The 26,729-nt window shown below is 36.5% G+C and overlaps 1 protein-coding gene across 1 annotated transcript in view; it reads left to right on the forward strand.

The window, feature by feature from the left end:
- The window catches only part of PDS5A (PDS5 cohesin associated factor A), a 142,124-nt gene that overhangs the window by 95,615 nt on the left and 19,780 nt on the right, over positions 1 to 26,729 (forward strand). The window contains exons 20-28 of the mRNA XM_040485303.1: positions 512 to 635; positions 1,471 to 1,629; positions 4,267 to 4,335; positions 5,438 to 5,574; positions 8,693 to 8,816; positions 9,132 to 9,336; positions 9,852 to 9,966; positions 24,564 to 24,696; positions 25,320 to 25,439. Of these exons, the coding sequence (XP_040341237.1) occupies positions 512 to 635; positions 1,471 to 1,629; positions 4,267 to 4,335; positions 5,438 to 5,574; positions 8,693 to 8,816; positions 9,132 to 9,336; positions 9,852 to 9,966; positions 24,564 to 24,696; positions 25,320 to 25,439 (1,186 nt within the window). The remainder of the gene's footprint in view (positions 1 to 511; positions 636 to 1,470; positions 1,630 to 4,266; positions 4,336 to 5,437; positions 5,575 to 8,692; positions 8,817 to 9,131; positions 9,337 to 9,851; positions 9,967 to 24,563; positions 24,697 to 25,319; positions 25,440 to 26,729) is intronic.

A 26,729-nucleotide genomic window follows, 5' to 3' on the forward strand; every position in this document is an offset into this window, starting at 1 on the left:
TAAAAATATAACATGGGGCAAGTTTTAGACTATAAATTCAGGGTGGTTTGTTTATTTCTCCATATTCATGAGGTGGCTTTAAAATAAAAATTATCTCCTGCAGGAGCCTTTTTCTTGAGACATTTCTTGTATTATAGTTGGGGATAGAGAAGGAGCTTTAAACCTTTCTGCAGATGAGGTAATTTTTAACAGAGTCTTATCAGGGTTTCTGGCTGGCTCAGTTGGTGGATTCTTGATCTCAGGTCGTGAGTTCGAGCCCCACATTGGGTGTAGAGATTATATACGTGTGTGTGTGTGTATATATACGTGTACATATACACGTATATATACACATATATACGTGTATATATAACACACACGCACATACATACATACGTACAGCTTAAAAATTAAGAGAGGCTTCGCTACCAGCAAAAATCCAAGCAGTTAAGGGAGAGGAAGCAGGAGACAACCAGGAGAACTACTTGTAGTATATGGGCTTTTTTTTAATTATGGTATTATTTTTTTGCAGGACCTTAATTCCCATTTTACATCAGAAAGCAAAGAGAGGTACTCCACACCAAGCAAAACAGGCTGTTCATTGTATACATGCCATATTCACCAATAAAGAAGTCCAGCTTGCACAGATTTTTGAGGTATATATATATATATATATATATATATATATAGGATGTGTTTATGTTGATTTTTATTCTTATGCTGTGTGGTTTGTTGAAGATGGAAGGTAAATTTTTTTTTGGCTATTTAGTTTCACCCTAGTATATATATTCCATGGGAGCAGGGACACTTTTTCCAGCACTGTATTCACAAACTTTACATCAGATTATATGTTCAAATACTACATTTAGAAGAATATTTTGTGTGTTTGTGTTAGAACATTTTAATTTTCACTTTATTGGCTCGGTGGTCCACTTATCCTCAGAAAGTATTAGTAGATAACTTTGAACCACCCAGTTTAAAGTACCTGTCAACCCTACCTGAAAATTAATCCTGTTTGCCTTTTCTTATGTATGATCCTTGGCCTGATTCCACTACTAGAAAAGTACTCTTGTTTCTGTAAATTGGATATAGTATCAACAAGACCATTTGAACCCTTATTTTTTATGGTCCATGGGCATTTAAAATGTCTCCACAGGATAAGAAATCCACCAACATAACAAGCCTATTGTTGTACATGGCTTGAAAATAATGCTGATTTGATGATGCAGAAATGTTCTTGTTTTTACTTCTGCCTTTTACGTGGGCTTTTGTTTTCTTTTTCTTTTTTCTGCATTCCTTCATCATATTAAATTTCAGTAAGTACAGTAAGAATCAAGTGTCTGATAAGGCTGAAGTTACTTTTGATCATATCATTAGAACAGATTTGTTTGGGCACAATAAATTCAGGAGGGTCAGGAGCATTTACTGTTTCCATAGAATGTAGATATTTATAAAACAAAATTGGTAATTTTGACTGTTTTATTTTTATAGCCACTCAGTAGGAGTCTGAATGCTGATGTACCAGAACAACTTATAACTCCATTAGTTTCATTGGGCCACATTTCTATGTTAGCACCAGATCAATTTGCTTCCCCAATGAAATCTGTAGTAGCAAATTTTATTGTGAAAGATCTGCTAATGAATGACAGGGTAAGTTTCTAATTTAATTAAATTTAGAATAATGAGACTAAAACTATTTATATCTTCATCACAGAAACATTTCTGCCTCTCTAATTTTCTTTTCCTTTTAAATTATTGCGTGTTTTCCCTCATTTATTTACTTAAATTTCCAAATGACATCCTGACTTCAGTATAGCTATTACCAGAACTTAACATTTAAGAAAGAAAAAATGAGAACATGAGATGAATGAATCATTAAGTAAAAAATATAAATCAAATGCTGTTATCCTAACATTTGAAGGACAATTTACTGGAGTGCTAGAATTTTATCAAATGTTGTTAAAAATATAAGTAGAATTGTATTTAACATTTTGAATTGTATTTAGCATTTCGGAATATAATTACATTGCAGTTTTGGCACTAGACTCATACTCTGTTCTAGTTGCTGAAGTGTGTGGGTGGGTAGGTGCTCACTGTGTGTGTGCACATGCTAATTTATTAGCTCCGGGCTGGAACCCAGGAATGTATAGCTTGAAAAGGCTCCCCAAGAGATTCCTGAAACACATACCTGATTAAGAATTCACTTTACCAAGTATTAAATTAAAAATGAATGTTGAATGAAGACAAGTCTGTTTTACCTGCTGGATCATTGTTGATGACTTTCAAGGGAGTCCTATTTTATCCAGCTTACCTATTCCTTCCACGTGATCCAGTAGTCTTGGAGCCTTCGATATCCAAACTTAAAAAGAAAGACATTTTAGTGCATTCCTTCCTCTCCCTTCCCCCATTTAGATGTAATAGACAAGGATAGAAGAACATAGCCAAAGTCTCATTTCCCACTTAACACATTCAGGCTGTGTTTTGCACTGTTGATAGATGTGGCTGGTAACCAGTGTGAAATTTAAGACCCCTCTTAAATGACTTGATTGTTGATGGATTGTAGTTTAAGGTGGCTCTTTTTTGTTGTTTATGTGGTAAAATATGCATGATTTAAACTTTGGCAATTTTGCTATTTTTAAGTGTACAATTCACTTACGTCATACACACCAGCATTCTTGTTTTTGTTGTTGGGTGGGTATTTTTGTTTTGTTTTGTTTTTTAAGAAACAAGTTGAGGGGCACCTGGGTGGCTCAGTTGGTTAAGCGTCCAACTCTTGCTTTCAGCTCAGGTTATGATCTCAGGGTTTATGAGTTCAAGCCCCACGTCAGGCTCCACGCTGATAATATAGAACCTACCTGGGATTCTGTCTTTCTCTTCCTCTTTCTCTGTCCCCCCCTTGCTCGTTTGTGCTCTCTCTCACAAAATAAATAAACACTAAAAAAAAAAAAAAAAAAAAAAAAAAAAAGTTTAATACCATGTATGCCTCCTGTATACATGGGAAATACCCAGGAAAGCCAAATAACTCTCCAAAATGACCCAAGCCACCACCTAAAATATGTACCCACGTTGTTGTGTAACTGACATCACTATTTCCAGAACTTTTTAATCTCAGATAAAAACTCTGCATTCATTAACCAGTAACCCCCACAGCCTCTGGTAAACTCTGTTGTACTTTCTTCTGACTCTGAATTTGCCTGTTTTAGATACCTCTCATCATACAATATTTGTCCTTTTGTGCCTGGTGTATTTCACTAGCATACTCATTTCAAGGTTCATTTGTGTTATGTATCAGAAGTTCATTCATTTTATGCCAGAATAATATTGTATGTGTAGCCTACATTTTGTTTATTCATTTGTTGATGGACAGTTGGATTTTTTCCCACCTTTTGACTTTGGTGAATAATGATGAAATGAACATTTGCATCCCTGTTTTCAGATCATTTTGGATATATGCCTAGGAACGGTATTGCTGGCTCCCAAGGTCATTCTATGTTGTACTTTTTGAGGGACTGCCAAACTGTTTTCCACAGTGTCTATACCATTTTGTGTTGTTTCTTCACAGCTTTGCCAATGCTTACTCTTTTCTGTGTTTTTGATAATGGCTATTCTAGTGGGTATAAAGTAGTATCTCATCGTTTTGCTTTGTGTTTCACTAATGATTTGATAGACATGGCTGGCAACCAATGTGAAGACCTTCTAACAATGTAGAGGGTTTTTTTTTTCTTTTCATGTGCTTTTGGCCATTTATGTATCTTTGGATATTTAAAGTCATTTGCACGCTTTTAATTGGGTTGTTTATCGTTTCTGAGTTCTCAGAATTCTTTATATATCCTATTAAACCCTTCTCAGATATTTGCCATATCAAACAACATGAAGATTTTCTCCTATATCTTCTAAGAGTTTTATAGTTTTAGCTCTTAAATTAAGATCTTTGATCTATTTTGAATTAATTTTGAATATAAGGTAACAATGCATCTTTATTTTTTGCTCTTGGACATCTAATTTTTCTAGCACCATTTGTTGAAGTAATTGGTCTCAGCACCCTTGTTAAAAATCAGTTAACCATATAGTTGAGGATTTTCTGCATTCTTTGTTTCATTCCATTGGTGTATGATTTGTAGTAAGTTTTGAAATCAGGAAGCTCAAGTCCTCCAACTTTGTTCTTTTTCAAGCCCTGGTGACTTTCCTGTAGGATTCCTAGAGCACTGCATTATTCAGCATGAAAAAACTTAATGAAGGAAACTTCAAAATTCTTTCTAAGAATTAAATATATTTAATTGTCTATAGTCAACAGGTGAGAAGAATGGAAAATTATGGTCTCCAGATGAAGAGGTTTCCCCTGAAGTACTAGCAAAGGTAAATTTGTGTAGGCCTTGATAACTTTTATGTTGAAATAATGAACATTCATAGATACCTTTAACTTGACATTAAATGAGTATCAAAAGTTGTGTTTCTCAAAGAAATTGTAGTCCTCACGGAGTGAGTTACATATATGTCAGCATTTTCCATTGAACTTCCTGCCTGGTGAAATAATTTCAATGAGGCTGTTTTACACAGAAATTGTTTGTAGGGTATTGATGCTCAGAAGCATCTCAGGTCTAGCCTTACTACCACTCTCTACAAAAATATGAATATTAACTTGGCAAAAGTGGATAGCTGTCATCAAATTGGTAACTTTTGATAGTTGCAAAATGTACCTAAGTAAAGCTAACTTTTAAAGTGGTAGTATTGGGTTGACAACAAGTCTTCATTATCTTAAAATCTGTTTCACCTTTTGTGGCTTCATAGTCATGTTCCATCAATTCCTTTTTCCAGGTTGTCAATAAATACTGTAAATAACACCTAGATGCTTTAGCTAATTTTTCCATGTGTATTGGTAGCAGTCTTTTGAGTGTAAACCTCCAAGTAATTATGACCACAAATAATTAGGGAATCTCCTAATTTTATATTTCAGGATAGTCACACAGCATCACACTTCATAATTTCTTCAAAATAGTTTTCAGTACTACAAAAAATAGTAAAGTCTACCTAAATGGCACATTTTAATCACTGTAACAGGTATAGTTTAAATAGTTATTTTTAAAAAATGTACTTTCAAGTAATTTGAAGTTTTGGGGCAATGTGAAAAGCCTGAGATCAAGAGCCAGACTTTGGGCAAGTTATCTATTATAGTAATGTGTCCTAGTTGCCTTATCTGTTGGAAATGAAAATACCTCCCTTGTAGAATTGTTTGGGACATCAAATAGGTTAAAACATTTACAGCTCTGGGAAAAGTGCCTATTATAGATTCAACAAGATAAATATTCTTATTGCTATGGTTATTATCCTACAGACTTGTTTCATAAAACATATTTACCAGCAATTAAGCAACCTCATTAATCTAATTAACATAAATTAATCTTCCCTTTAATTGAAATTTTAAGTTCCATTCTTTTTTTAGCATGTTAATATTTTATAGGTACAGGCAATTAAACTTCTGGTAAGGTGGCTGTTGGGTATGAAAAACAACCAGTCTAAATCTGCCAATTCAACTCTTCGATTATTATCAGCGATGTTGGTTAGTGAGGGTGACCTGACAGAGCAAAAGAGAATCAGGTGAGATTTTTCTTCCTTTCCAATTTTTACAGCTCAAAATGTTAGTAGAACTTACATAGGAATTATTTGCCTAATTAATATTGAATGTTGTAATTGTACCATATGCTTTGGGATCAGAACTGATGTACTCGAGGTTTACATCTCAAGCATAATGGAATGTTTCTTTTCACTTTTAAAGACCAGACTTTTTCCAGGAAACTTTTAGTCATAATCACTATGTATTACAGTTGCCTTCAACATTTGGTTCACTTAAGCAAATACTTGTTGAAATACTGCTCTTTGCAAAACACATGAAAAGCATTGCAGAGAAAACATAAGATTCAGTTTCTACCTTTCACCCTGTATTATAGTGATGGAACAAGTGGAGTGACAGTACTATGAAATGAATGCAAGTTTCAGTGGAGGTTCAAAGGAGGAAAAGTCACAGCCCTCCTGGTGGTTTGCAGATTATACAAGGTTCTGCAAATGCAAAAAAAAAAAAAAAAAAAAAAAAAAAGCAAAAGCCACATACACATTGTTTCCATTTCTACACATTGTCACTTTGTGAAATCACTATTGCTTCTATTTGTTGTTTTGTTTTGTTTTGGGAAAGCACCAGAGGGGAAGAGGGGCTGAAGGAAAGAGAGAGAACCTCATGCAGGCTCCATGCCCAGCACAGAGCCGGCTGTAGTGCTCCATCTCACAATCATGAGATCATGACCTGAGCCTACTGAGCCACTCGTGTGCCCCATATTCCTTTTAAGATGAAAATAAAAGCCAGATTTTTCATGATCCGTGTTTGTTTCAATTCTTGATTTACCATAGTCCAGGAGTACCAGCAGATAAAACTACAGAGTTCTACTTGTGATGTTTTCCTACTTTAAAATGTTTTATTACAAGACAGATTTAAGTATTCATGTATGCATTGAGTATTGAGCACTGAGCACTGTCATCCTAGGTACTGCTATGCTTGTTTTAAAGGTATAAAATCTCTCCTTCTAAGGAATATGCATTCTAGTGGAGGAGATAGGAAATGAACAATTTCAGTAGAGATGCTGAATGGTTTGATAAACTGAAGAAAACCATGAGAAATTATCTTTCTCATAGAATAAGCCAAGGGTAGCTTTGTAGGAACAGATTAGAAGATTAGAGCTAAGTTAGCAATAATGAGAAGTTTTAAATTGGGGGAAACTATGTACAGTGTATGGCAAAGGCTTAATAATGAGCTCTTTATAAATTAGTGATAAATAGGATACCCACTAGAGATGAAGACTACAAATTATCAGTTTACCTTTTTAAAAATGTTTAACGTTGTATGGAGCCTGCTTGGGATTCTGGTCCCTCCCTTCCCCCATCTCAAAAATAAATAAAACATTTTTTTTTAATCATTTATATTCACTAGGAAAAGGACACTTCTCTCTTCATTTCCCCACTCTTTCCTTTTACCCACATTCAAATAACATGAGCAAAACTTTTCTAAAAAATAAAAATAAATGTTTAACATCACTAAATATAATAAATGCAGTTTAAACATGGTGATATCTCTTGCCTGTCAATCAACAAAAAAATTTTTAAAGCCATCACTGCTTCACAGGATCCCGGAAATGGCTTCCCTCCTTACTCCTGTGAATATAAATTAGCACAGTCTTGGCAGGACAGTTTGGCATTTTGGGTATAGTTCCCTATAAATGTTACCCTTTGACTATTTTTATACTCATGAAATATAAGAGAATCATACAAAAATGTGTATATGAACATATTTTCAGCATTTTTTTTATCATCACAGAAAATAGGGGAATGGTTAACTATGTCATGAAATATTAGGCAGATCTAAATTAGGTGTTACATATCCTATGCTAATTGTACACTAATGTAACCATGCTATGTAAATTTAGCTTGGGCTCTAGAATCAGAAACTTATACAACTCTATACTCCATTTACTAGCTGTGTGAACTTGTATAAATCACTTTTCTAAACCTGTTTCCTCATAGAGTGAAAATTAAATAAAGCCTGTGAAGTGTTCACTCACTGCCTAACAGAGTTAAGTACCCAGATGGTAGTTGTTTATTTTTTAATCCCTGAATCATTTGAGTCAGAAGCCATTTGAAGTTCTCTCAAAAATACCTATGTTCAGGACACCTGGGTGGCTCAGTCGGTTGAGTGTCCAACTCTTGGCTTTGGCTCAGGTCATGATCCCAGGGTCATGGAATCGAGCCCCACATCAGTCTCTGTGCTGAGTGTGGATCCTGCTTAAGATTCTTGCTCTCCCTTCCTCTGCCCCTCTCCCCAGCTCATGTTCTCTCTCTTAAAAAAAAATAAATAAATAAAATAATAATAATAATAATAATAATTAATAATACCAGTGTTCACTTTGACAATCCTCCTGTCCAAGAGTGCGATGTTTTCTTATACGATAATAATGGACTCAGCCAGCTTTCCTCATTTCCTAAAGTCTTTAAATATCATAACCATGCTATGTTTCACATAGAAGTTGAAAGAAGACTGTCCTTTCATCTCATCCATTGTCACATTTTACCATTTAGGAAATAAAAAACTACTGGGCGGGATGGTAGTGCTCAACCTCCTGGGGTTTTTTTGCTACAAAACAAAGTCTGCCCCAGAGACTAGTACCCCAAATAGACACTGGCTCTCAGTTCATATCCTTTCCCTTGTCTGCTACCTCCTTTTCCGTGGTATAAATCACCTCCTAATGGCTATATATGCATTTAAAAACTGTGGGAAATAGATTTGATATGATAGGTGGTTTAATCAGTTGTCTACAATGAATGTGTATTCCTCTTAAAATGAGGAATACTGTTCCTGATGTAAATGGTTCTTCCCAGCATTACACTTAGTGTAGTTGCGAATCATAAGCAGGGCTGTTTGTCTATGTATGGTAGAGGATCTAGGCTAGAACATAACTAAAAATGAAGGCAGATAAATTTATTAGTCACAATGATTTGAGCCTTTTTCCCCGTGTTGAGTTCAAGAACTAAAAGTAGCTTTCCCATATTTATACATTATGTCATTTTAAGCATAAGTTATGCTAAAGATCATAACACTCAAAAAGGGACCAAAGCATTGTTATGAATGATAATGGTTATAGGAAATGTTTATTTCTTTTTTGTTTGTTTATAGTAAATCTGATATGTCTCGCTTGCGATTAGCTGCTGGTAGTGCCATAATGAAGCTTGCTCAGGAACCTTGTTACCATGAAATTATAACCCCCGAACAGTTTCAGCTCTGTGCACTTGTTATTAATGTAAGTAATCGTCTTATTTTTGTCAGTTACTTTCCCTTCAAAGTTAAGTACATTTACCTTCTATGGATACAGATCCATTTACTGTGTGCACAAACAGAATTTGTATTACGACTATTCTAACTAAATATCTTATACATATTGTTATTTATTTCCCCCAGTATAACTATGATCTTTTTTTAATGAAGGCATTCAGAATAAACTGCTGTTTGGTAAATGTTTGCCAATTTTTTTTCTTAATGAAATGAGGTTATTTTGTCATAGTTTTAAAGGTACTAGTATTTTTATTTAAGTATTTTTGGTTTTCTGCTGCTGTAGGATGAGTGCTACCAAGTAAGGCAGATATTTGCTCAGAAGTTGCATAAGGCACTTGTGAAGTTACTACTCCCATTGGAGTACATGGCGATCTTTGCCTTGTGTGCCAAAGATCCTGTGAAGGAGAGAAGAGCACATGCACGACAGTGTTTACTAAAAAATATCAGTATACGCAGGGAGTACATTAAACAGAATCCCATGGCTACTGGTAAGTAATTTTGAAAGCTCTCAGTGTGCAAACATATCTTGTCAATGTACCAACTTGGGGGGTGCAGGGGGTTTATTTCCTATATTTCTATTGTAGTTAATAATAACACTAGGATTTTTATAGGATGCTGTCACTATAGTTGTGATGTATTTAACATATTAAATCTGGTTTCTAGGTCCTGTTTATAATGTGTGAAACTGTTTGGGGGAATTACATTTTTCTTATGGGATCAGCAGTGTGGCTTGATTTAAACACATTGCTCAGATGTCAGAGAGTAAAGAATTACTTTCCTAGCTTTACCAAGGACTCACTATATAATCTCAAATTATCCTTTTGGCTTTAATAGCTTTCCACATTGAAATAAAAGTGTTTCAGTATCCTCTAGATACCATGTTGCCTCTAATTTTAAAATAAATCAGGAAAAAGATGGAAACTGAAGTGGATAGAAAGCAAACTAGAGAGGGATTTTATAAAAGCTCTTATTACTGTTGTTGATAATAATGTTTTCACTTTAGAGAAATTATTATCACTGTTGCCTGAATATGTAGTTCCATACATGATTCACCTGCTAGCCCATGATCCAGATTTTACAAGATCACAAGATGTTGACCAGCTTCGTGATATTAAAGAGTAAGTCATGTAGAATTTCAAGAATTCTAGAAGTTATTTTTACTTTTTAATAAGATACCAAATATTTTTCCTGTTACTGTTCCCATTAGAATAAAAACTTCTCTGTGGTTTTATTTCTTGTAAATTATTGTTTCATCTTAGAAAATTTTTCCATCTAACAAGCTCTTTTTGGTTCTTCTGATTGTTTCCTATTTGCTGTCAGCTGTGTCTTTAAAATAGGCTGGTTTGGGGGCACCTGGGTGGCTCAGTCAGCTAAGCCCCCAACTTCAGCTCAGGTCATAATCTGACAGTTCGGGAGTTCGAACCCTGCATCAGGTTCTGTGCTAACAGCTCAAAGCCTGGAGCCTACTTTGGATTCTGTGTCTCCCTCTCTGCCCCACCCTCCTGCGCACGTGCTCTCTCTCAAAAATAAATAAACATTTAAAAAATTGACAAAAAAATAAAAAGTATTATGATTTTGGAGTGCCTGGGTGGCTCAGTCGGTTAAGCGTCCGACTTCAGCTCAGGTCGTGATCTCACGGTTTGTGAGTTTGAGCCCCATGTTGGGTTCTGTCTTGACAGCTGGGAGCCTAGAGCCTGCTTCGGATTCTGTGTCTCCTTCTGTCTCTGCTCCTCCCTGGCTCACACTCTATCTCTCTCTCTCAAAGATAAACATTAAAAAAAAAAATTTTTTTTTTTTTTTTTAAATAAAAGTATGGCTTTTTTGAGAGGCGCCTGGGTGGCTCAGCCAGGTGAGCATCTGACTCTTGATTTTTGTGTAGGTCATGATCTCACAGTTGTGAGTTCAAGCCCCACATTGGGTTCCATGCTGACAGTGAGGAGCCTGCTTGGGATTCTCTGTTTCCCTGTCTCTCTGCCCCTCCCCTTCTCTCTGTCTCTTTCTCAAAATAAATAAACACTAAAAAATATAATAATGAAAGTATTATGATTTTTGTATGTATGACATTAAAAAATATAATAAAAGTATTATGATTTTTGTATGTATGTCATTAAACCTTATTCCTAATCTTATTTAAGGTTGTAATCAACATTTATCTATGCCTCCTATAGCTTTTGTCACTGAAATTGTGTCAGTATCTTAACTGGAAGAGATGTTACCTTGTCCAACATTACTGTTAAGCATTGGACTATGAGCTCCTTACATTTTGAAGCCTTGTCATTTCATTATTATTGCTTCCAACACATTATTCCAGTAATACTGTCTTTCTGTAACTAAAAACTTCTCTGGCCTTCAATTACCTTATTCATAAAATGAAGGAGATAAAATAGATAACTCCTAAAATGTCTTCTAATTCTAATTTTTGTTTATTTTTTTAATTGTTTACATTTGTATGTACAATTTTTTTTCTTTAAAAACTTTGAGTTTGGGGTTTCCCAGAAAACACTTCCATAAAATAAAAACCTGATGTATGTGTTTGCCTAGAACGTGAGGTCTATGTCAGAGAACATTTTAGCTGTATTTCAGTTGCAAAGCAGTCATGTGAAAGAAGGACTAGACTTAAGAGAAGAAGCTATAACATGGGAAGGAGAGTACTGATGTACAAGAAGTAATTGGAGTTAGAATTGAAATCACTGGCACTTTTTGTTGTTCTGTCTAGTATGCAACATTTTTAATATCGTTAAGCAATTATTTTAAGTTTCCATGTAAATTGAAGTGTTAAATAAGATGTTTTTCAAACTGGTTATTTAACTTTGTGGAAATTATTAATTTATTGTGTCGCTATTTGCTTTAGCTATTCAGGATCTTTTATGGTTTCATAAAAATTTTAGAATTATTTCTTCTAGTTCTGTGAAAAATGCCATTGGAATATTGATAAGGATTGTATTGAATCTGTAGGTTGCTGTGAATAGCTTGGACATTTTAACAATATTCTTCCAGTCCATGCGCACAAAATATCTTTCTATTTATTTGTGCATTCTTCAATATCTTTCATGTCTTCTAGTTTTCAGTATGGGTCAGAAGCATGACTGTGGTCAAGAAAAGATAGCTGTAGGGGCATCTGGATGGCTCAGTCGGTTAAGCATCCGTCTGCGGCTCAGGTCATGATCTCACAGTTTGTGAGTTCGAGCCCCGCATCGGGCTCTGTGCTGACAGCTTAGAGCCTGGAGCCTGCTTCGAATTCTGTGTCTTCCTCTCTCTCTGCCCCTCCCCCACTCATGTTCGGTCTCTCTCTCTCTCTCTCCTTCAAAAATAAATAAAAACATTAAAAAAAATTTTTTTTTAAAGAAAGAAAAGATAGCTTTATAACATGAGAAATTGACGGGGGTCATATAATCTATCAAAATTACTTTTTTATTCCCTTTATAATACTTTTTTATTCTCTTCTTTACCAAAATGATATATAGCCATACTTTAAAATACATAGGATTAAATTCAGTCTATCAATAACCATTATACTGTTTTGGGAATCAGTCAGTCTTGAGTAACAGGAGTGTTTATCTCTTTATGGACTCTTAAGAATTAATTGAATCAGAAAGATTTATTTTAGTTACAAAAGACAATTTAAGTTTTTCATTTGCCATATTTTAGTTACAATATATTTAACATTAACATTAGAAGTTTCAGTTCCTTGGCATTACTATTATTTTTTTTTTTAACGTTTATTCATTTTTGAGAGAGTGAGAGAGAGAGCGCGCGCACAAGTTGGGGAGTGGCATAGAAAGGGAGACACAGGATCCGAAGCAGGCTCCAGGCTCTGAGTTGTCAGCACAGAGCCTGACCCAGGGCTCGAACTCACAAACCACGAAGTCATGACCTGAGCTGAAGTCTGATCCTTAACTGACTAAGCCACCTAGGCAACCTGGTATTACTATTATTTTACTTTGAAAATGATCCCTAACCACCTCCTTATCCCTAAGAGTGAGAAAATGTCCTGATGTTTTACATTGTGTGGGATTAGTTGGGAGAATTTTATGTATTCTAACTGGAATTGTGTTAATTCATCCTTATATTTTTGAGACTCTTCAGTTGCTGTATTAAAGAAATGCAGTATTATAGGGGCCCCTGGGTGGCTCAGTCGGTTAAGCATCTGACTTCGGCTCAGGTCATGATCTCGCAGTCTGTGAGTTCGAGCCGCGCATCAGGTTCTGTGCTGACAGCTCAGAGCCTGGAGCCTGCTTCAGATTCTCTGTCTCCCTCTCTCTCTGCCCCTCCTTTGCTCATGCTCTGTCTCTCTCTCTATCAAAAATAAATACTAAAAAAATTTAAGAAATGCAGTATTATATAATGATTTGAGCTTGGATTGTGTCACCAAATAGATTTGTGCGCAAATTCTACCATTTTACCAGTTGTGTGAACTTACTTCATGTCACTTAATTTCTCTATGCTTTAATGTTCATATTTATAAAATTATACTAAGTTGTAAGGATTGATTGAAGGAGATAGTATGTGTAAATAATCAAACAGTGGTTGGCATATTAAAAAAAAAAATCTTTCACCTTATTGGCTAACTATACTCCTGGTTGTTACTCTTTTTGATGCAATTATTAATGGGAATGTTTTCTTAATTTATTTTTCTAATAATTATTAGTGTAAAAAATGCAACAGATTTTTGTGTATTGATTTTGTTTTCTGCAACTTTAATTTGTTCTAACAGTTTTTTGATGGAGTCTTTAGGGTTTTTTATGTATAATATCATCTTATCTGCAGCTAATGACAGTTTTACTTCTTTTCCAGTTGGATGCCTTTTATTTCTTTTTCTTGCCTAATTGTTCTGGCTAGGACTTCCGAATACTTTCTAAATAAAAGTGGTAAAGACATCTTTGTCTTGTTCCTGATCTTAGAAGAAAAGCTTTCAGCTTTTCACCATTGAGTATGAAGTTATATGTGGTCTTTATTATGTTGAAGTATGTTCTTTCTATAATCACTTTGTTGAGAGTTTTTATCATAAATATATGTTGAATTTTGTTAAGAACTTTTTCTGCATCAATTAGAGATGATCATGATTTGTATTCTTCATTTTGTTAATGTGATATACCACATTGATTCACTTGTGGATGTTGAACCATCCTTGCATCCCTGGAATAAATCCCACTCAGTCATGGTGTATGATCCTTTTAATGTATTGTTGAATTCAGTTTGCTAATATTTTATTGAGGATTTTTGCATCTATGCTTATCAGGAATATTGACCTGTAGCTTCCTTTCTTGTGGCATCCTTGTCTGGTTTTGGTATCAGGATAATTGCTGGCCTTGTAAACTGATTTTGGAAGAGAGTCCTCCTCTTTTTTGGACAAATTTGAAAAGGATTGATATTAATTCTTCTTTGAATGTGTGGTACAATTCACCAGTGAAGCTCTGTGGTCTTAGACTTTTGCTTGTTGGAAGGTTTTCAGTTACTAATTCAATTTCCTTTCTAGTAATTGGTCTTTCACGTTTTGTTTCTTCATGATTTAGTCTTGGTAAGTTGTATATTGCTAGGAATTTATCCATTTCTTCTAGGTTGTCTAGTGTGTTAGCATATAATTTTTCATAGCATTCGCGGGGCACCTGGGTGGCGCAGTCGGTTAAGCGTCCGACTTCAGCCAGGTCACGATCTCGCGGTCTGTGAGTTCGAGCCCCGCGTCGGGCTCTGGGCTGATGGCTCAGAGCCTGGAGCCTGTTTCCGATTCTGTGTCTCCCTCTCTCTCTGCCCCTCCCCTGTTCATGCTCTGTCTCTCTCTGTCCCAAAAATAAATAAACGTTGAAAAAAAAATTTTTAAAAAAAATAAAAAAAAATAAAAAAAAAATAAAAAATTTTTCATAGCATTCTCTTATGATCCTTTGTATCTCTGTGGTATCAGTCATAAATCTCCTTTCATTTCTGAGTCCTCTTTTTTGTTTTTTCTTGGTCGGTCTAGCTAAAGGTTTGTCAATTTTGTTTACCTTTTTTTTTTTTTTTTTTAATGTTTTAGTTATTTTTGAGAGAGAGAGAGCATGGGAGGGGCAGAAAAAGGGAGACACAAAATCTGAAGCAGGCTCCAGGCTCCAAACGGTCATCAGTACAGAGCCCAACGCAGAGCTCAAACCCACAAACTGTGAGATCATGACCTGAGCCAAAGTCAGATGCTTAGTTGACTGAGCCACCCAGGTGCCCTAATTTTGTTTATCTTTTCACAGAACCAGCTCTAGTCTCATCAGTTTTTTTTCTTGTCATTTTCTCTATTTCGTTTATTTCTGCTCTAATTTTTGTTATTTTCTTTACTTCTAACTTTGGGCTTCATTTGTTCTTTTTTCCCCTGGTTCTTTGAGGTGTAAAATTAGTTTGTGACTTTTTATGTTTCTTGAGGTAGGTGTTTAGTGCTATGAACTTCCCTGTTAGAACTGCTTTTGCTTCATCCCAGAAATTTTGGTATGTTTCCATTTTGTTGGTCTCAAGGTATAGCTTTTATTTTTCTTTTGATTTCTTCTTTGACTCATTGGTTATTCAGTAGCATGTTGTTGAATCTGTACATATTTGTGAATTTTTCAGTTTTCTTAGTGTAATTTTGTGGTTCCATATCATTGTAATCAGAAAAGATGCTTGATACCATTTCATTCTTAAACTCATTAAGACTTATTTGTGTCAGGGTGCATAGATAGCTTAGGTAGTTGAGCATTCGACTTCAACTCAGGTCATGATCTCACAGTTGGTGAGTTTGAGCCCTGCATTGGGCTCACTGCTGTCAGCACAGAGCCCAATTCAGATCCTCTGTCTCCCTGTCTCTCCATTCCACCCCACTCACACTCTCTCTCCCTCTCTCTGAAAAATAAACATTTAAAAAAAAAAAAAAAAAAGACTTGCTTTGTGGCCTAACATATGATCTAACTTGGAAAATTTTCCATGTGCACTTAAGAAAAATGTGTATTTGTTGCTTTTATATGGAATGTTCTGTAAATATCTGTTAAGACCATCTGGTCTAACATGTCATTTAAGACTGATGTCGTCTTGGGGCGCCTGGGTGGCTCAGTCGGTTGGGCGTCTGGCTTCGGCTCAGGTCATGATCTCATAGTCCGTGAGTTCGAGCCCCGCGTCGGGCTCTGTGCTGACAGTGCAGAGCCTGGAGTCTGCTTCGGATTCTGTGTCTCCTTCTCTCTCTGCCCCTCCCCTGCTCATGCTCTGCCTCTCTCTGTCTCAAAAATAAAAAAATAAAAAAAACAAAAAACATTAAGACTGATGTCGTCTTAATGGTTTTTCTGCCTGGATGATCTATTCATTGATATAATTGGGGTATTAGAATCCCTATATATTATGAATTGTAATAATTATATAAATACTATTTTATTTCTGTTTCTCTTTTTAGGTCTGCTAATATTTGCTTTATATATTTAGGTCTTTCTGTGTTGGGTACATAAATATTTACAAAGGCCCCTTTCTCATTATGTAACACCCTTTTTTATGTCTTATTACAGTCTTTGTTTTAAAGTGTATTTTGTCTGGGGGGCTCATTGGGTTAAATGTCGAACTCTTGATCTCAGCTCAGGTCTTGATCTCAGAGTCATGAGTTGAAGCCCCATGTTAGGCTCCGTGCTGGATGTGAAGGCTACTGAAAAAAATAAAGTGTATTTTGTCTGATAACAATTGTAGCTACTAAAGCTTTATTTTGGTTTCTATTTACATGTAATATCTTTTTCCATCTCTTCACTTTCACTGGATGTGTTTCTTGTAGGCAGCATATAGATGAGTCTTGTTTTTTTTTTGTTTTTTGTTTTTTTAAACGTTTATTTATTTTTGGGACAGAGAGACAGAGCATGAACGGGGGAGGGGCAGAGAGAGGGGGAGACACAGAATCGGAAGCAGGCTCCAGGCTCTGAGCCATCAGCCCAGAGCCCGAAGCGGGGCTCGAACTCACGGACCACGAGATCGTGACCTGGCTGAAGTCGGACGCTTAACCGACTGCGCCACCCAGGCTCCCCGAGTCTTGTTTTTTTATCCGTTCAGCCATTCTGTGTTTTTTGATTAGAGAATTTAATCCATTTACATTCAAGGTAATTATTGATAAGTATGTGCTTATTGCCATTTTGTTAATTGTTTTATGATTGTTTTTGTAGTTTCCTTCTGTTCCTTTCTTTCACTTACTTTCTTTGTGGTTTGATGACTTTCTTTAGTGGTATGCTTATATTCCTTCCCCTTTATCTTTTGTGTATTTACTATAGGTTTTTATTTTGTAGTTACCATGATGCTTACATATAAAAACTTAACAGTCTGTTTTAAGTTGATAACAACTTACTTGATTCCATTCTAAATCTCAAAGTTTTAACTCCTCCTTACATTTTATGTTTTGATGTCACATTTTGCATCTTTTTATCTTATATATCTTTTAACTAATTATTGAATCATTTATTTTTACTACTTTCATCTTTTAACCTTCATACTAGCTTTATAAGTAGTCTACTACCTGACCTCTATTATTTATTTACCTTTCCAGTGATATTATTTCACATGTGTTCTTATTACTAATTAGGGTTCTTTTCTACTTATAGAAATCCCTTTAACATTTCTTTCACTACCGGTTTAGTGGTGATGAACTCCTTTTAGCTTTTACTTTTCTGGGAAACTGTTTCTCTCTCCTTCCATTCCAAAAGATAATCTTGGCAGGTAGAGTATTCTTGGTTGGAAGTTGTTTTCTTTCAGCTCTTTGAATATGTCACGCCACTCCCTCCTTGCCTGGAAAGTTTGTGTTGAAAAATTTGTTGATAGTCTTATAGGGGGGTTCCCTTATATGTAACATTTTTTTTCTTTTGTTGCTCATAATATTCTCTTCTTTAACTTTTGACACTTTATTGTTTTGTTTTTTTAAGTTTATTTATTTTGAGAGAGAGTGCATATGCTCAGGAGAGGCAGAGAGAGAATGTCAAATAGGCTCTGCACTGTCAGTCCAATGTGGTGTTACAACTCACAAACCGTGAGATCATAACCTGAGCCTAAACCAAGAGTCAGATGCTGAACCAACTGAGTCACCCAGGAGACTCTGTTTTATTGTTTTGGTTTTTTAAGAGAAAGAAAGCATGAGTGCATGTGAGTGGGGGAGGAGAAGAGGGAGGGAGAGAGAGAGAATCTCAGGCTCCATGCCTGGTGCAGAGCCCAGTGCAGGGCTTGATCTCAAGACCATGAGATCATGACCTGAGCCAAAATCAAGAGCCAGATGCTTACTCAACTGAGCCACCCAGACGCCCCTTGACATTTTGATTGTAATGTGTCTTGGTGTAGGCCTCTGGGTTCAAATATTTTAGAACTCTAGGCATCCTGGATCTGGTGTCTGTTTCCTTCCCTACATTCAGGAAGTTTTCAGTCATATTTCTTCAGAAAAGGTTTCTGCCTTTCTTTCCTTTTCTTCTGGAAGGTCTGCAAGGCAAATATTAGTCCATTTGATATCCTTTAATTTCCTTAAGCTGTTTTCACTTTTTTTTTCCATTTATTTTTCTTTTTGCTCTTCTGATGGGGTGCATTCCTCCTCCTTATCTTTAGATTGATACATATTTTCTGTTTCATATCTAGTCCGCTGTTGAACCCCTGTATTATATTTTTCAATTCTTTTATTGTATTCTTCAGCTCTGATTTCTGTTTAGTACTTCGTTATAATTTCATCCCTGTTAAAGTTCTTACTGTTCATCCATGCTGCTCCCCAGTTTGGTGAGCATTTTATGACCATTACTTTGAACTCCATCAGTTTACTTCTCTTCCTTTGGATAAGGCTTTTTTTATGAGGTTTTATCTTACTCTTTCATTTGGAACATATTCCTGAATTTCTTCATTTTGCTTGACCCTCTGTATTGGTTTCTGTATAGTATATGAAACAACATCTCTTCCAGTTTTGAAGGAATGACCTTATGGAGGAGTTGAACCTTTTCATTCAGCTCTACCCCATTTCTTGATCATCTCTCAAAACTTTGTGCTTGTCCAAGCAACCTGTTATATTTTTAATAGCTCCCAATAGTTAAGGATGCGCCAAGATCTGTCCGTGTCCCATAATGGAGGATCTCTGTACCTAGATTCAGACTGACTGGAAGCCAGACCTTTAGGCAGCTGCTTTTACTTAAAAGTATGCAGGTACAGAGCCACCTGGGTGGCTCAGTCAGTTAAGCATCTGACTCTTGATCTCAGCTCAGATCTTGATCTCAGGGTCATGAGTTCAGGCCCTGTATTGGGCTCTGCACTGAGTGTGAAGCCTGCCTACATACATACATACATACATACATACATACATACATACATACATAATTAAATAAAGTTAAATAAAATTGAATGAATGCATGCAGATATATCCAGTCCTGAGGAGCCACAAGCATAAACCTCACCACCAGAGCCAAGCAATCCTGAGGTATGTCCCCCAGGTGGCAAAAAGTCGGGTTCTAAACGAGTGTATGAGCACCTTTCTGGGAGATACCGACAAGCTGGAGAAGGACTGAGAACACCAGGGTGGCATTGATAGCCTGAGTTCCTTTGGAAGCACCATAGGCCACTAAGTGTAGGCCAGACCTGAGTCCTGCCCCTACTCCAAAGCTCCAGTACAGGCAAAGTGGCCTCTTCACAGAAAAACTTAGAGTATACCTCAGTCTGCTGCCTATGCAGTGTCCTGAGGGTGGTAGCCTGCCAAAGGCAGTCCCTCCAATTACCACAGTCCGTTGGGATCCAAGAATGCAAGCCGTTCCAGCCAACAGAGCCGGGTGATTAAGGGTTGTCCCCCAAACATCAGGCACCAGACTCCAAGCTCTCTTCCAGGAAACACTGGTGGAGGGTGAGTCTGAAGATAGTGCCTGCCCTCTGAGGTCTCTAGAAAGGATTTCAGTCAGCCGCTAGATGATTGCTTTGTTTAGAAGCCTGACCCTTAGGCCACAGTTATGATGATTAGCTGATAGGCTTACTTCTCAGAAAGACCCAGCTCCTGGGTCAGTGGCCTCTTGCTGTGCCCTGTAGGGTGGTAGCTGGTAGCACATTGGCTACCGTCCTTTGGGACTCATGAATAGAAGCCCCACTGGCCACCAGAGCTAGTTGATGTAGAGCTGTCCCTTGGCAGCAGTCACAAAAATTGGGGCGCCAGCAAAGGTTATGAACTTCTTTCTGGGTGATTATTACATTCCCCTGTGACCAGAAACACAAGCCCCTCTGTTCTTCCAGAGCCAGGTGTTCTAGAAATGTTCCTGTGGGCAGCACCCACAAAAGGCACAAGACAAATGTAAAGCTCCCTTCTGGGAGCTACTAGTCCTCTAGAGAGTACAGCAAAGGAAGAATGCAAAGATGGCAGTCACCAGTCTCCGTCCCTGGAGAGTGTTCCAGCAGCCTCCTAGATATGTAAGTTACAGTAGATGCCTGCGCCTCAAGTCGAGGTTATAAGCAGGTTAGCTTTCTTTACTCTGAGCTGCCTGTGAGTTGGGCCCTAGAGTGGGTCCATTCCAGCATATGAACCCTTTAAGAGGCATTTCTCAGATTGCTGCAGACTTGTGGGTCCCAGTATCTGTAGAATATTTTGGGGACTCCTCTCTCAAGTTCATGTCTTAGAAGTTGGGTGCCCAGTGTGGGGTTTTAACATTTCACTCTTCAGAGAGAAGCTCCGTTCCCTCACAATTATGGGTCACAGCAACAGGGGTGGGGTTTATGGCGAGATTGTATCCCAGTCTCTCCTCCCCACTTTGATATGTTTTTATTTCGTTTGCCTAATGTGTAGTCATCAATCAGTCAGCCTTTTAAGTTTTTAAAGAGGAAATTGGTTCCATATGTAGCTGTAGATACAAATATATTCCTGAAAGGAGGTGAGTTCAGGGTCTTACTATGTCACCATCTTGAACCAGACCAAGTTCTCTGTTTCTTATTTGGTCTTTTCTGTCCATTATTGAAAATAAGACGTTGAAATCTCTGTTTATTACTGCAGAATTAATCTGTTTCTCTCTTCAATTCTGTCAGATTTAGCTTCATAAAATTTGGAGGCTCTGTTAGGTTTGTATGTGTTTTATGATAATCTTACCTTCTGCTGGATTGAACCTTTTATCATTGTAGTTGGCTGTCTTATAATCTTTTTTTATTTATTTATAATCTTTTTTAAATTTTTTTTAATGTTTATTTTTGAGAGAGAGAGCGCTCAAGCAAGGGAGGGGCAGAAAGAGAAGGGGACAGATAATCTAAAGCGGGCTCTGCACTGACAGCAGTGAGCTCGATGCAGGGCTCAAACTCACGAACTGTGAGATCATGACCTGAGCCACCTAGGTGCCCCTTATAATCTTTTTTTTTACTTTAAATCTATTTTGTTTGATGATAAAATAGCTACTACCCCTCATTTTGTTACTATTTGCATGAAAGAAAAAAAATTTTTTTATTCTTTTACTTTCAGATGCTCCAGCTTTCAGTTGAGTCCAACTTTGATTTTGGCTCAGGTCATGATCTCATGGTTCATGGGGTCAAGCCCTGCATTGGGCTCTCCGCTGAACAGCATAGAGCCTGCTTGAGATTCTCTCCCTCTCTGCCCCTCTCCTGCTCACACACATGCCTTCTCTCTCTCTCTTCAAAAAAAAAAAAAATTAAAGAATGTTTAAAGTGAATCTCTCATAGATAGATGTAGGTAGATTTTTTTTTTTTCCCATTCTGCTTATCTCTGCCTTTTAATTGGGAGTTTTAATCTGTTTTCATTTGACATAATGACCAATAAAGAAAGAGTTATTTCTGCCATATAGCTGTTTTTCTCTGTGTTATATATGTTGTTACTTCCTTTACTACTGCTTCTCTTTTTTGTATTTAGTTGTTTTTTGTAGTGAACCTTTCTTACTCCCTTTTTTGTGTGAATTTTTAGTTATTTTCTTAGAGATTCCAAATAATATTTGTAACAACCTAGTTTGAATAACAGCAGCTTAGTTTCAATAGTATACAAACCCTGTGCTCCTATAATCTCTATCCCTCTACCTTTAATAATTGTTATTCATAGAAATTCTGTCTTTTTACATTATTTCCATTTACATAGATGTAATTGTTACTCTGTGCATTTAATGCCTATAAAGTCTTTTTTTTTTCTTGTTTGTTTCATTTCCTTTTCTCTCTTTTTTTTTAAATTTTATTTTTTTTTATTTTTTAAAATTTACATCCAAATTAGTTAGCACGTAGTGCAACAATGATTTCAGGAGTAGATTCCGTAGTGCCCCTTACCCATTTAGCTCATCCCCCCTCCCACAAACCCTCCAGTAACCCTCTGTTTGTTCTCCATATTTATGAGTCTCTTCTGTTTTGTCCCCTTCTCTGTTTTTATATTATTTTTGTTTCCCTTCCCTTATGTTCATCTGTTTTGTCTCTTAAAGTCCTCATATGAGTGAAGTCATATGATTTTTGTCTTTCTCTAATTTCACTTAGCATAATACCCTCCAGTTCCATCCACATAGTTGCAAATGGCAAGATTTCATTCTTTTTTGATTGCCGAGTAATACTCCATTGTGTATATATACCACATCTTCTTTATCCATTCATCCATCGATGGACATTTGGGCTCTTTCCACACTTTGGCTATTGTTGATAGTACTGCTGTAAACATGGGGGTTCATGTGTCCCTTCAAACCAGCACACCTGTATCCCTTGGGTAAATGCCTAGTAGTACAATTGCTGGGTCGTAGAGTAGTTCTATTTTTAGTTTTTTGAGGAACCTCCATACTGTTTTCCTGAGTGGCTGCACCAGCTTACATTCCCACCAACAATGCAAAAGATATCTTCTTTCTCCACATCCTCGCCAACATCTATTGTTGCCTGAGTTGTTAATGTTAGCCATTCTGACAGGTGTAAGGTGGTATCTCATTGTGGTTTTGATTTGTATTTCCCTGATGATGAGTGATGTTTAGCATTTTTCATGTGCCAGTTGGCCATCTAGATGTCTTCTTTGGAGAAGTGTCTATTCATGTCTTTTGCCCATTTCTTCACTGGATTATTTGTTTTTTGGGTGTTGAGTTTGAGAAGTTCTTTATAGATATTGGATGCTAACACTTTATCTGATATGTTGTTTGCAAATATCTTCTCCCATTCTTTAGGTTGCTTTTTAGTTTTGCTGATTGTTTCCTTCACTGTGCAGAAGCTTTTTTATTTTGATGAAGTCCCAGTAGTTCATTTTTGCTTTTGTTTCCCTTGCCTCCGGAGATGTGTTGAGTAAGAAGTTGCCGCGGCCAAGATCAAAGAGGTTTTTGCCTGCTTTCTCCTTGAGGATTTTGATGGCTTCCTGTCATACATTGATACCTTTAAAGTCTTATGTAAAGGGGTGCCTGGGAGGCTCATCGGTTAAGCATCTGACTTCAGCTCAGGTCATGATCTCACGGTTTGTGGGTTTGAGCCCCATGTCAGGCTCTGTGCTGACAGCTCAGAGCCTGGAGCCTGCTTAGGATTCTGTGTCTCCCTCTCTCTCAGCTCCTCCCCTGCTCTCTCTGTCTCTTCCTCTTTCTCTCTCTCTCTCTCTCTCTGTCTCAAAAATAAACATTAAAAAAATTTTTTAATAAATAAAATCCTATAAAAAAAGAGTTACGGGGCGCCTGGGTGGCGCAGTCGGTTAAGCGTCCGACTTCAGCCAGGTCACGATCTCGCGGTCTGTGAGTTCGAGCCCCGCGTCGGGCTCTGGGCTGATGGCTCAGAGCCTGGAGCCTGTTTCCGATTCTGTGTCTCCCTCTCTCTCTGCCCCTCCCCTGTTCGTGCTCTGTCTCTCTCTGTCCCAAAAATAAATAAACGTTGAAAAAAAAAATTAAAAAAAAAAAAAAGTTACAAATTGAAAGTTCAGTAATGCTGGCTTTTATATTTACTTATGTGGTTGTGTTTACTAGTGTTCTTTATTTCTTCTTACAGCTTTAAGTTACTGTCTAGTGTCCTTTTATTTTAGCCTTAAAGGACTCAGTTTAACAGTTCTTTTAAAACAGGACTACTAAAAGTGAACTCATTAACCTAGTGCTAAATTTTCCCCTTGTAAGTAGTCTCTTAAAACATTTACATAGAATATAAGCAAAGAAGTATGCATATATTGTCATCATATGTTTTCTCCCCTGTTGATGCAGTAAAGCAAAAGTCCATTGGCTGCTTGAGAATCATCCTAGGAACTTACTGCAAACAGAACTTACCCTAGATGTCGATTTAGGTTCCCAGTGATTCTAATGTTCATCCTGATTTGAGATTCACTTTTACTGAGAAATTTGGGTGTTCCCTTCAGATATTTTGTGTATTAAATGAATATACAGTAACAAGTGGAAAACAGCAAAAATAGTTTGAGATTTGACTGCTTAGCTGAATGCCTGGTTAGTGTGCATATCAGCCTCACAGCACATGCAATTCACAGCCATGTCCCAGCAGAATTACATGCAAATCCTAGACCTACATAGTTTGTAAACAGTCAAAATGGGAAGACTTTGCTGTCCCCTGCTTTCCTCGTCATTGCTGGGCAATGACACATGTGAAGTCCTCTAAATGCTTATCAAATACCTGTAGAATGAATCTTTACATGCCTCAGGAAACTGTCAAACTTTCTCATTTTAAGCTATGTTTTCATTTTTAATGTTTTGTTTTATGGTTTAGTTTATTTATATTTTATGTTTATTTTGTTATTTTCAGACAACAGACCTTCCCAATAAGATATTTAGTCCATTAAACAAAACACCTACGTTTAGTCTCTTGTAATAGGCAAATGTTTATCATTTAGGTGCCTATGGTTCATGCTTGAAGTTTTAATGACAAAGAATGAAAACAATAGCCATGCCTTTATGAAGAAGATGGCAGAGAACATCAAGTTAACAAAAGATGCCCAGTCTCCAGATGAATCCAAGACAAATGAAGTAAGATATGTGTTAGGCTAGTGGGTATTTAGATCACTATAGGAAAAAATATGATGGTCCTTGTCCCATTTTTTTTTCTTATTACATAATATATGTTCGATTACAGAATGTTTATAAAAATACATATTTATGGTCAGTTTTATTGTATTTTGTTACAGTTGAGTTCTATTATTTGAGGAATGTTTATTACCCTGAAGAAGGACATTAAAACTTCTACAGAGTAGGGGAATAAAAATAAAACTTACTACTCTGCTATCTTATGAACCTTTTAGTAAGTTACACACAAGTAGATATTCCTTTTCCTTTGGTTTGGTTTGGTTTATTTGGGGTTTTTTGTTTTAATTTAAGTCCAAGTTAGTTAACATATAGTATACTAATGGTTTCAGGAGGTTTGTTTGTTTTTAATGCATACTTGGACTTCATGTTAATTAAGGTAAAGGTTTTTTTGTTTGTTTACCAGGAGGCTACATAAGAAGTGCCAGACACAAATGTAAAATGTTAAAGGAGTAAACAATACCCACAGATCCCTCTTTTGCTTCATTTTGTACATTGGCTAGAATTGGTGCTTGTGGTTATTTTGTACTACTGAAAGTTACATATGATGTTTCTTTTTTCCTCCCTAGAAACTTTATACAGTATGTGATGTGGCTCTGTGTGTTATAAATAGTAAAAGTGCTTTGTGCAATGCAGACTCACCAAAGGATCCAGTCCTCCCAATGAAATTTTTTACACAACCTGAAAAGGTAATTTTTTTCTCCTCATTGTTCTACCACACTAAACTGATTTTTTTTTTTTTAATGTTTGTTTATCTTTGAGAGAGAGAGAAGGGAAACAGAATCTGAAGCAGGCTCCAGGCTCTGAGCTGTCAGCACAGAACCCAACACGGGGCTCAAACCCAAAAACTGTGGGATCATGACCTGAGCCAAAGTCATATGCTTAACTAACTGAGGCACCCCCACACTAAACTGATTTAAATTTCAGTTACCATCAACTCTAGTGGCATATACTGGATTGTCTTGAGTATAGAGTATAAAAAAATACCTCTTTGTAGTTGTATCAAGGAATGGGGGATTGTCATCCAAAGCCAATGAACAAGTATCATTCTCACCTTACAGAGTAGGAGAATGCAAATCAAGTTTAGTGGTAGTATTCTTATGTGAGCTGTTCCTTCTGGATATTTCTAGTATGTAAGAGGAATTTTCAGATCTTAAATTATTTTAATCTCACTTTATTAAAACTATTTTATCAGATAAAGAATAAACCAAATGTTTGAGACATTATAAATCTATATACATCTGTATATGAAATAAAATGTTAGCATTAATGGAATTGGCCTTGGCAAATGATAAACCTGTATTCTAATCAACTGCTTCTAACTTGAGGGACTTTATTTTTTTTTTTTTTTTTTAATTTTTTTTTCAACGTTTATTTATTTCTGGGACAGAGAGAGACAGAGCATGAATGGGGGAGGGGCAGAGAGAGAGGGAGACACAGAATCGGAAACAGGCTCCAAGCTCTGAGCCATCAGCCCAGAGCCCGACGCGGGGCTCGAACTCACGGACCGCGAGATCGTGACCTGGCTGAAGTCGGACGCTTAACCGACTGCGCCACCCAGGCGCCCCTAACTTGAGGGACTTTAGACAAGTTAACTCTTCAAAGCCTCAATTTCTGGCTAAAATGCAGGTGATAATACATATGATTATTAATATTACATCTAGGTTTTTAAGAGTTTGTCACATAGTAAACATTCAATAAATAGTAGTAATAACTAATACACAGTATATTTATTCTGCTATCAACAAATTAAGTTTTCCATGTAAGTAAATTTTCCAGCTAACTAAAGCTCTTTGTTTTTCTGAATCGGAATTTAAAAACTTTTTTTAACTCTTCTATCTATTTACCTCCTTCTTTGAGGAAGTATTTTGAAGTTTTAACTTTCCTGTGCTTTGTTTAAAAAACAGAATCTTTTTTTTTTTTTTTTTTAAATTAAGTAGTCTCCATGCTCATTGTGGGGCTTGAACTCAGAACCCTGA

The sequence above is a fragment of the Herpailurus yagouaroundi genome, unplaced genomic scaffold (assembly GCF_014898765.1).
Source record: "Herpailurus yagouaroundi ecotype Mexico unplaced genomic scaffold, PumYag 28, whole genome shotgun sequence".
NCBI classification, from domain to species: domain Eukaryota; kingdom Metazoa; phylum Chordata; class Mammalia; order Carnivora; family Felidae; genus Herpailurus; species Herpailurus yagouaroundi.